General features: G+C 37.6%; 1 protein-coding gene across 4 annotated transcripts in view; it reads right to left on the bottom strand.

Moving 5' to 3' along the window:
- Positions 1-9,112: 9,112 nt before the first annotated feature.
- Positions 9,113-12,090, bottom strand: part of dnah9 (dynein, axonemal, heavy chain 9) — a 99,468-nt gene continuing 96,490 nt past the window's right edge. For all 4 annotated transcript variants that reach the window (XM_017484454.3, XM_017484455.3, XM_047159465.2 and 1 more), the window contains one exon: positions 9,113-9,591. In XM_017484454.3, coding sequence (XP_017339943.1) covers positions 9,364-9,591 — 228 coding nt within the window. In that variant the 3' untranslated portion in view covers positions 9,113-9,363. The remainder of the gene's footprint in view (positions 9,592-12,090) is intronic.

Genomic DNA, 12,090 nt, shown 5'->3' with positions numbered 1-12,090 from the left:
TCCATAATAGCAGTGGCCTCTTTCAGCAGGATAATGCACTCTGCCACAGTGCAAAAATTGCTCAGGAAAAAATTGTGGTATTCTACATTAGTGCTGGGTTGCAAGCCACTGAGATATCCAGTAGGAAAATATAAGAAAATAGACAGAGTGTACCATCTGCTAAGAAACACGCTTTTTTTAACATTGGAATTAACACCTACCACTTGCATAGCAAATACCAAAAAGCCTTCTTTAAATTCATTGAACTCCAAGGACGCAAATCCAGTTATCACACCCAACAAAGGCTCAGACATTTGCAGTACTGCTCTCCACATATTCAGGTGTGATGGCAAACATTGCATTTCAGGCCTGTTCTATCCCATCAGCATGCAGATAAAAATATGACACTTAAATGAAATCGAGATTGCAAAGCAGGCCGAGTAAAGATGTGCTTCTGAAACAGGGTTGAGTCATATCTGAGCTTCGACACTGTGCAAATGGCTGCTGGCTAAGACAGAGCCTCTATAAAATAATGAAAAGCTTTCACTAGCGCTGTCTTTGAAAGCAATGTCTTGTTCAGTTAAAGTACATCCTCTTTGCATTTGAATTTTTAATTTAGAATACAGGACTTATAAGTGCCTTTACAGAATTGTGAACATTTGTCAGTCTACTGCAATGTAAATGTACTTCTATTTAGCAAAGCTTTTAGACGACAAAAAAAAAAAAAAATGTCCCTTGAAAATTCACATCTTGTTTTACCAATTTTTAAGCGGCCATCAACTATTTTTGTGCCAGAAAAAGTCTACAAACTTTACTTAAAAGAAAACGTAGATACTTAGCTGTCCTGACTCTGGACATATACAAACAAAACGACTGAACATACAGTACATTATGTGGACTTTTCTAATACATATTTATTTAAATATTTCTGATAAATATAATGTAAAGTATTATTTTATTTTATAATTCCTAATGCGGGATAAAGAGTATTGCACGCAAACTTGTCACAAATTCTAAGTTCTATAGGAGTTAACCTATTAACATTATGAGAAATACAAGACCTAAACGACAAACAAGAGTTCATTGTCGTAAAATCCCCATATTAAAAATTGTTACGTTTGATTACCAATTTCACTTTTATACTAGTCTAGTCTATGTCCACTCTGGGTTCACTATGTCCACTCTGAACAAGAGGGTGGACATTCTGTTAGCTCTTACAAAGTGCATGGGCTAGACGAGTAAGACAGTAACAAGACAGTAGCGAGTAGAACAACTCACTCGACCAGACTTGGCTGTTTCACTAAAAAATAATTATGTCAGTTTCAAGATATAATGCCATTGCACAAAACAGAGATGTATCCAGGGACCAGGTGTAACAGGGTGGAAACTAACCTGAGGGACGTGTCAACAAGCCTTCCTTGTTATCATTGTTAGAATCAGTGCAAACATACTGTAAGGCCATTTTTAAAGACTTAACCTAAATGAAAAAATTCTAACAAGTGAAATATTTTTGTTATATTCTTCATAGAAGGTGTCTCTAAAATCTCTAAATGTGACAGAAATTTTATAGAATTATTTTTAATAATTCTATTTGATAGAATTAGGAGCTGTACCAGAGACATAAAAGACACGGTGAGTTATAATTTGTAAGCAGTTACTTAGTCAAGTGACATAACCATGGTGGAAAAAACGGATAGAAGCAGTACACAGTAATTCCACAATGTTATTCAGACATTCCGGTCTTCAGGTACAGCATGCAACCGAATGGAATAACAGAATAGTGCAAAAAATAGAATTTGTGTAGAAATATATAACTTTAATTGCAACATCATGGGCCATTTCCGTCTTAGCTATGACTTTACATATTTAGGAGTGAAAATTCCTGCCAGGTCTACACTGTTGTACTCTAAAGTGTTCCTTCAAGCACACAAATCAAATGAAAGTATACCTGGTGTCAAATAACAACACTTTAGGACACATTAGCATGGGAATCTATACATAATATAAGCATTCTAGTTAGAATCCCAATATGCTGGAGCACAGCCATAATTACACATAGAGTGCTCTCACTGGCTTTTTACATTAGCCATTTCTCAACACTGACCTGTAACCTAGCAACTGCCATTTCCCGCAGAAAATGATTAAAGCCACCTTCTTTCTCATTCTGAGCCACAAGCCTTAGTACCTTTCTCTACAAGGACTGACACTTCTCCCCCAGTGTATGCTCCCTGCAGCGCAAACATGCCCCATGCAATATGAAAAATTAATTGTCCGCCCGAATGTGGCTTTATAAAAAAAAAAAAAACAAACAAAAAAACAACTTGAATGGCAGTCATGGTGCATAAAATAAACGGCACTATAATAAGTGGTGAAGGAGTGCAACTAAAATGTTGGTAAGCTTGGGAATAACTAGTGGAGAGGAGCTGAATTTTTTATTATTTTTTTTTAGAAAGAAATGGTAGACTATTTAAAGCTGTGTGATGGACAGAATCATGAAGAAAAGCTTGATTTAGAGCCTTTTCTTTTTACATGAAATATATTGCATACTTGCTAAGAAGACCAAGGCTGTACCATTTTTTCCTAACTGGAGCTGCTTTCCAAAAGGAATTTGATTCAACACGAATGTATGTATTTTTTTTTTTACACATACTAAAAATGAGTTTCCCAAAAGCATTAAAGGACGAAGGACAAAGCATCACATTGATCAATCTCTTTCTACCAGTTATCTTGATGTTGCTTTTGGGTGGTGCGGTGGTGCTGCCCCACAGCTCAAGGTTTTCAGGTGTGATCCTAACCTTGGGTTAGGATCTGAAACTGGAGAACCTGGAGAACCTTGGTTTAGGATCTGGGTTTCCATGGGGGTTTCCTCTGGGTTCTCCAGTTTCTTCCCACCTCCAAAAAACCTGCTGGAGGAAGACAGTATGTCCAAAGGTTTGTGGACACCTGAACACCACACCCACAATTGCATTTTCAACAACCCATTCCAGATTTAGTCCTCCCTTTTCTTTTATAATAACCTCCACTCTTCTGGGATGGCTTTCCACTAGATTTTGGAGCATGGCTGAGAGGATTTGTCCATTCAGCCACATGAGCATTAGTGAGGTCAGGATCTAATGTGGGACAAGAAGGCCTGGGGCGCAGTTCACATTCCAGTTCATCGTAAAGGTGTTCAGTGGGGTTGAGGTCGGGGCTCTGTGGAGGCCATTCAATTTTTTCCACTCCAAACTTGGCAAACCATATCATTATTCTATATTTTATCTTTCATTGTCATGCTAGAACAGGTTTGGGCCTCGTAGTTCCAGTGAGGAGAAATTGTAATGCTACTATACATTACATGCTATACAATTTCTTGCTTCTGACTTTGTGGCAATCGTTTGTGGAAGAAACGCATAAGGGCGTGATGGTCAGGTGTCCACAAATTTAGAGCAGAATGGTGACTCTAAATTTCCCCAGGTGTAAATAAATATGTAAATGTGTGTGTGCATAGACTGGTGTCCCAACCAGAGTGAATTATCCCACCTTGCGCCCAGTGTTCCTGGGATCATCTCTGAAGCCACTGCGATGCTGACCAGGATGGAGCTCTTACTGAAGGTGAATGAATGATGGTGCTAGTTTGACCATAAAATATTAATATAATTCATCTGTTAGTTCTAAAATGCCAGCTCGGTCCTGGTGGAGGCGTATAGCATTTCTTCAGGTTACAGAAAAAAAATTAGAGCAGGGAGTGTGATGGCAGATGGGCTTTCATTTCTGCTCTACTGTATTCGCCTCAAAGCCACAGCACAGAGAGATTCCTTCCATTTCATTTCTCTCTGACTACATCATTTTCCCTATATCAACTTCCCTATATCATCTTTTTATGGTGTCATGTTGTAAAATCTGACAAGACTCCTAATTAACAGCAAAGCTTTAGGTCAAGGTTGGCTGTAGAAAAAACGTGCTGCTTATATTTATATTTGAAATTTATGGATTAAGAAATGAACAAATTCAATCAGAGTTTATGGCGTAGCGGGCGATAATTTAATATTTTTCCGCGCAAATGACTGGCGATCGAGAGCAAAGTGATTACCGTTAGTCAGCAGATGTTTAGATAATAAAATAAGGTTGGTAATGTCTTACTTTTTAGATCTCACAGCTGTTTTGTTATATTTATAGCATTAATCAGAATAATTGTTTAGCATAAAAAAATCCCCTTAAGTCATAGTTCCATCCAGATGTCAAATTCTGAAATAATTTAGTCAAATAAACAGCCTGAAAAAAAAAGGAAAGAAAAAAAAAAGAAGACAAAAACATGCTGCATTAACCTCAGCTGTGTTTAGGAGAATACATTCACAACAGAAATTATGCAATTTCCTTTAGAAGGTTTCAGTCAATGTTCATTCATCTGAAAACATGTATATGAAATAATTCAAATGAACAAACTTATTTGTATAGAGCTTTTAACAATGCACATTGTTACAAAGCAGTTTTACAGAAATGTATAAATTCTGGATGTAAATTTTAAATTGATAGATTTCTTCCTAATGAGTAAGCCAAGAGGCAATGGTGGCAATGAAAAACTCCCTGAGATGAAAGGAAGAAGAAACCTTGAGAGGAACCAGACTCAAAAGGGAACGCATCCTCAACTGTGTGACACCAGCTAGTGCGATCATAAATAATTTGTCTTCTATAACCGTATACTATATAGTCAAAAAGTGCTAACTGTGTTAACCTGAACTTGTGAGCTACTTGTGAGCTTAGGAGTATGAGCATCAGAGTCATTTCTGAATTCAACTTAAAGCCTATTGTGTCAAACTGAAGTTATTAACCGCTCAATGATTTGAGTGCAAATTGTTCTTAGAAATTGTCATCCTCAGGCTACCCAAGGAAGAAAATCCACAGCCATCCTCTTGGTTTCTATATGGTACTGTCCACAGTAGTGGACAGTAGTGCTAAGGGCCATCCTTAGCATCAGTGAGTGGTTTTTCCAAACAGAAGTAGGACCTCAGGATGGCTCGGGCAGGTCCGGAGAGCAGAAGGAGTCAGGATCAATAGTATCTCAGGAGTAACATGTGTAGCTCCTCAGAGAATATATACACAGAGAATATTTATACAGTACTGTGCAAAAGTCTGAGGCACATGCAAAGAAATACTGTACAGCAAAGATGCCTTCATAATAATAAAATTAAATGTTTCTACATATAAGAAAATACTATAAAGAGCAGTAAACCATAATAAATGAAACAAAGTCAATATTTGGTGTGACAAATAAATAAAAATAGCATTCTCTGGTACACTTAGTGCAGTTTTATAAGGAAATGAGCTGTACGTTTTATTGAGCATCTTGCAGAACCAGTCACGGTTCTTCTGGAGACTTTGACTGTCGCACTTGTGTTTTGTCTGGAAAGTGTCTCTTACGTAATACGCTACTTTCTTTAATGACACACAAACATTTCATTTTGTTCTAGAAAACTAAAGTTTGGGAATCTAAAATGTTTTGCACTGAAATAAAATTTAAAAAATCCATAACAAAGTTTGTAATAAAAAAAAAATCGGGTGCATAAGACTTTTGCACTGTACTTTATATCACAATGTGTTGCAGCTTTTTTACAGACAAGAAATTCCTCTATTGCAATCGAGCGGAATTTTTCCAAGGGAAATTTTATTCGTTCTTTTCGACATGAAATTTTCTGCACTTGTACAATTACTCTGCCACAAGAACAGTGGGAGTGTCTCTCTCTCTCTCTGCCCTTGGTCTGACCATTCGTAATGCTGTATAATCTGCATTCATTATCTGACTAATTGCCTTAAACAATGCACCATACATTTAATCATGGACAGATGCCAACATGCCAGTGCAGCATCAGTTGTGGAGGAGTTTTGGTGGCAAAGCATGAGCTTCAATGCACTTTTGCATATTGCTAGATTCTTATTAAAACTTTTTTTGATTCAGTAATTCATTAAATATACCCATCTAGCGGGGAAAACAAAAATCGATGTTGTACAATTTAATAAGCAAATAGGATTACATTACAGGATTGTTAGATGTTTTTTTTTTTTTTTTCTCTAAATAATGGTTTATCTAAGAGATTTATAATGTTGAAAGGAAAGTCTCTTCTTTAGCAGATTTACTGTAGCAGTACAGCAAGTGCACACTCACACACACACACACATCTTTGTCTTACTATTCTTGTAAAGCCCTTCAGTTGACGTACTTATTAATCAGTGTTGGGTAAGTTACTAAAAAGGTTATCCACTATAGATTACTAATTACTACATTAAAATTGTAATTTGATTACATTGCTGATTACTGCATTTAAAAAGTTATCAGATTACTAATTACTTTACTTTCACGTCACTTTCAAAACTTACCAAACCTACAAAAATACACTACAAAGTGAAACACATAGTTCTTTCAATAATTTTAGCGCATGTCAAAGTAGGACAAGATCAGAAAAAGTTGGGTTTACATTTTTGCCATTTGGCAGACACCCTTATCCAGAGCAACTTACAATGATCTAAATTTTTTATACAACTGAGCAGTTAAGAGTTAAGGGTCTTGCAGTGGCAGCATGGTGGTGCTGGGATTTGAACTCACGACCTTCAGATCAGAAGTCTAATGTCCTGGGCACTTCCCATAACATCATTTATCATAACACTTGCCTCTGGTGTTGTCACTGTTTGTAGAACTTCCAGACTGATAAAATATAAAACTTTTCTAACTAGACTAGTTTGGTGTCACTAGCCAAGGGGAGGCACAGCTAACCTATCACTGTATGGGTTTAGCTGCTACAGTGCCATGCAAAGTACATTATCTTTCCTTATGCTCCGCTCGTATCATGTTCACGTAAACTGGAACTCGTATAGACATGTACATTTTCCTGCTCAGCATCAGAGGATGTTACCGTTTCAGTTTCAACCTCTTTACTAGTTTAAAAAAAATTGGCGTATATCCATGTTCCCTCACTCTGATGGTGTGAGCTAGCGTTTGGCAGAATTCAGAGCCGTGAGCCAATAAGACACGAGTATTTCCACGTATTTTCCTGTAAACCCTGTTCGACTGGTCTCGAATCTGTTCACTGAAGATATAAAACGACGACGTCACCGTCTTCTTTTACTGACGTTCAGTTCCGTAGTGACAAACCGCTCCAAGTGGAGAATTATTCAGGGCTAAAGAAAAAATCTTCAGGGCAAAACGTGATTTATTTTAAAGATGCATTTTACTTAATATTGTTTTCTTAACAATAAATTTGTAACGCAAGTAACGTCATTTTATTGGGATCAGTAACTGTCATCAGATTACATAAATTTATGACAACTGCGTTATCAGAAAAAGTGTTTTCTGTGAGGTTTTTCCCCCAACTCTGTTATTAACGTAGCTAATTAATTCTGCTCCTACACCTAAATCCAACCTTAAACTTAAACCTCAGTATCCAAAACGAAACCTTTTGTATCTGTTTTTCAAAATAAAAGCAGCATACGCACGGAGTAGTGAACTAAACTTCTCGTCGTGGGATTTCGAAGATACAGAAGGAGAAATTCTTTATGTTATCTAAAACTACTCTTGCTAGATCATTATAATTGGATTCCAGCTATATTTATTGCGTTTCCCGTATTCCCTTTCCACATGGCTCTGTATCATACCTCAGTGTCTGAATGCGCTGTTAGGTATTCTCAATAACAGATATAAAGTTCCCTCGAGGCCCATTGCTGTGCGAGACGATTCACAGAAAAATACTGTGCAAGGATTGCAATATCTTCAGGGGAGCCGTTTCTAGTTTCTCCCCCGTCTCAGGACATGGTAGGATCTGAAGCAGCAGCTCGGTCTGAACGTGGAGTTGAGACTTTTCATGGCAAAAGGTTAGAGGTACTGTTATGGTTTTAGCTCAGTGGGATATCTGATATTGAGAATCCAAGCAGAAAGACTCAGAGGATAAAGACTCATGGAGAGAGAGAACAGACACATGACTTCAATATAAAAAGGGGTGTTCTGGGAAGAGAGCAAAGGAAGATGAGGTGTATGAAGATGCTATAGAATGATTTCCAGTAAGGGATCAAACACAATGGGGGATGCTGTTATAGGAAAATCAATGATGGGACGATGTGATGAATCCCAATGTTACCACCCCACCCCAAAGTTGATTATCTTCCTACAACAGCAGGTTCTGAAATGTTTTATTCCTCTTAAACCACAGCAATTTCTATCCTTTTATACAGTAGGTACGTTTACTGTTGTGGAACAGCCGCATAACAATTTTCTGTCGTTACTTACGTTATATCACTTATATAGTTATTCCTTCACTAGCCTCTCTCTTATTTCTCTCTTTTGAGTAAGACTAAACAATGCGTCTTGACTGCTACTAGGAAAATACTCCATCCTGAAGACTTTCGCACATCAGAAAACTTAAATTCACAGCTATGTAAATACTATTTATTACTATTTTCACTAAAATGACACATCTCACTGCTTTTGCAGAATACACAAATGTTAGTGGCACTTCATTAAACCTAAATTCTTTACCTAAAGCTTTAAAGATTTCCTGTTTGCTTGTAAGCGAGCTAACGCTTATGCTAACCGCTGTTTGTAAATGCTTAAATTAGCCGTGCTGCTAGTAACGTTCCCAATTTGATGCTTTTTTTGGAGTTCATTTCCAAATTCAGTTATTTATTCCTACTGTTCATTCTTAGTACTCTGAGGACAATTTCCATGTGGATGATTTCACAATAGATGAAATATGTGGGAGACTGGATCAGTTGCTTGGCAGTTGTATGACTGTTCTTGGGTTTTTTCCGTTAGCCAGTTATTCATTCTCATTAATAAAGTATTCACAGGAAAATTTGGTTAGTCTGTTTTCATTGATATCCATGTATTTCTGTAAATTTTTGTTCATTTTGTAGATTTGAATTAAGAATGAACACAATATTGCTTGGTATCATGATACTTCAGCTGGTATAGTATCATAAGAATTGTTTATGGTATTGTGAAAACCCCTAATATGTGGCATGTCTGCCATACGAGCCTCTGTGAACGACAGCATATTGAATGAGAGCATTAACATAAACCATGCAGCTGGAATTTCTGCCCAAGTGGTGTTGTTAGTGAAAATTAATGAACACTTTTGGACCAATCAGAATTGAGCAATTGACACTGGTATGGTATAAAAGGTGATATTTAATAGCCAGATGATAGTCATGAAGTCACAGTTTCTACAGATCTTAAGTATTTAGCACAGAGCTACAGCAAAGTACTTCTGTAACTACTTCCTCCCCCTTTCCCCCAACACCCCCCAAAACCCCATAACGCTTCTACAAAAGGTACCAGACTTGTGGTAAAAGTGCATAAATGCAATTAATTATAGTGGCAAAGTTTTGCTAAGATTATCCATATACATACGTGGTTACGCTCTATATCTGCAGCAGCAATGCCACTCCTGCCAGGGTCCATTTGGACGGATTCTCTTTGGTTTTCAGGTTAAATGTCCACACGTAGGTAGGTCCTCTCTGTTTGGTCTTGTAGACAGGACACTGGTAGACGTTACGCGTCTCTTGCTTGTCTACGGGTACGGCCTTGATGAAGATGACTGGCATGGCGGGGGTGAGTTCTTTCAGACGGGCGTCGACGATCACACCAGCCTGCAACACATGACACACGGGAAACGTTCTGCTGTGAAAAGTTTATCGTGTCATATAAGTGAATGTCGAGTAGCTGAAATTGTTCTGAAGAACATTGCTGAGTCATCTGACTTTACAAATCCTTTTAAGTGCAGTCAATTTCTGACAAGTCCCTTAAAAGTACATGCAATTAATCTTAGTAAAGAGCTTTTTCATTATTTCTATAACAAAAAAAAAAAAAAAAACAACAACAGCCCAATAATAATAATTCAGCATTAATCCCTGGGTCCCTTTGAAAAAAAACCCCCGAAAGTTAATTCGTTTGAAATTGAAACGGTTTTGCTTTTCACGTCATGCTGTACAGACATTGTGAGGAGGGAATGTTTTATTATTTTCTAGCGCATAAATCTTTCAGATCATGAATATCAGGCCAAAGCTCGAATGCTATCAGTGCTGATAGTGATGCACAGTTCGTGATCTCCCCTTTAATTAGTGCTCTAATAGCATCATGAACAAATTGAACAACATCTTGCTGCAGGAATTCAAAGCAACACGATATCTCAGGTTTAAGCTTTATTTTTTTTCTTCATCTAAGACAGTCATACAAATCAAATTTCTTCACATTCCTGAGACCTGCGTGGTCGGCTGCTTTGCGCTAAATCACCTCTGCACCGAAAGCTGCTTTTTTACCTGATGGCCCACTCACAGCTATTAAAACCACAAGATCAAATACAGAATATGCAGGTTTGAAATAACTGAAGGAAGACTACGCATGAAGCTCTACCTACTTCCTAGTTAACTTTCTTTCTTTAAATTCCCATCTCCCTCTTTCTCTACTCAAGATGGAGTTTCTGCGCCCACCACCTCTCCATCTCCACCGTACCATTCAGTGACTCCTACTTGAGACTCTGGCTGTCTAGTGCAGAAAAGCAACCCAAGTTCTCCCCCTTTTCACATTTCCACAAATATTCTCTACACAGCTGAGCTGAAGGTGTGTTCTGCACTTGCACTTTCAGAATATCTAACGTCTAAAACTGTCATTTTAAAATCGTTCAGAAAAAACCTAAATCCTAAATGTAAATTCCTAGCGTTATGTCAAAACTTTAGATTTGTCCAGTCATGCTGTTTCTGAGGCATCTGTGCTTGTTTATGCTTTTACAGCTGGAGAGCTGCAGAGTGGGTTTTTTCCCACGGGGCACGGAGGCAAACCTGGCTCTCTGTCTGAGTCGATTTAAGGTATAGGCGAAAACAGCCGAGCTGGGGTACCAATTAAAATGAATCCATGCACAGTTTTCACATGCTGTAATTAAAACCTGCCTTTAGAGACCTGGGAAAGCAGCACACATTTACACACTCCTGTAAAGACCACAGTGCAAGCTGTTCTCCAGTCATCTACTGCATAAACTCTATAGCTGTGACCAGGCAAATGTTTCTTAACCTGCAAATAGCACATTCGTTTTACTCGATTATTTTTGAAAAGCTCATTTTAGCTATTGTGTCCAAATCAACTGGTTGATTAGCTTTACAATACCATTTAATATATAGCTGGTGTCATTAATCGGACCTACTCATAATGGTGGTCACACTCTTGACCTCATACTAACATACGGATTAAATATAGAAAATACTGTAATTTTTCCGCAGTCTGAAGTTGTCTCGGACCATTATCTAATATCGCGTTCATAACACGTATTGATCATAATATTTACACCTGGCCTCGCTACCGTGTAAAACGTACTTTCACATCAGCTACTGCACCGAGCTTCAGAAATAACCTTGCAGAGACATCAATTAGATTTGGTTCACCATCTGATCCGATAGAACTCAATCAGGCGACTGAACGCTTAGAGTCAACACTCCGCTACACGCTAGATAGAGCGGCTCCACTCAAAAGAAAATGAATTAATGAGAGAAAACTAGCACCCTGGTATAACGATCAAACGCGTACCTTAAAACAGACCACTCGACGATTAGAACGTAAATGGCGTCAAACCAAATTGGTAGTGTTTCAAACGGCATGGAAAGAGAGCCTCCTGAACTATAGAGAATCTCTTAGCGATGCTAGAAAAGTCTCTCTCTCCACCTTAATAGGAGATAACAAAAACAATTCAAGATTTCTATTCAACACAGTAGCAAAATTTAACTAGGAATAAAAGCATTACAGAAAGAAGCACTCAATCATTACATAGCAGCGAAGATTTCATGGAATTTTTCATTGGTAAGATTGAAAATATTAAATGTGAAATTCAGGCTATTAAATTAAAACCAAACAGTATTATAACTAACCAATTAGATGATAATATAGCAATATCAGATCAATGTTTAGCATGTTTCAGACCAAACTACCTACATTAATTTCTTCAGCAAATTCATCAACTTGCATACGAGATCCTGTACCTACATGTTTCTTTAAACAGATTGGTCCTGGAGTAATTGAACCACTTTTAAATATAATCAGTTCTTCCCTTAGCACTGGCTAGGTACCTAAATCACTTAAATTAGCAGTTATTAAACCCCTGA

The sequence above is a fragment of the Ictalurus punctatus genome, chromosome 13 (genome assembly GCF_001660625.3).
Source record: "Ictalurus punctatus breed USDA103 chromosome 13, Coco_2.0, whole genome shotgun sequence".
Lineage (NCBI taxonomy): Eukaryota > Metazoa > Chordata > Actinopteri > Siluriformes > Ictaluridae > Ictalurus > Ictalurus punctatus.
The sequence above is the reverse complement of the archived record's forward strand: the minus strand, read 5'-3'. Positions and strand labels throughout refer to the sequence as shown.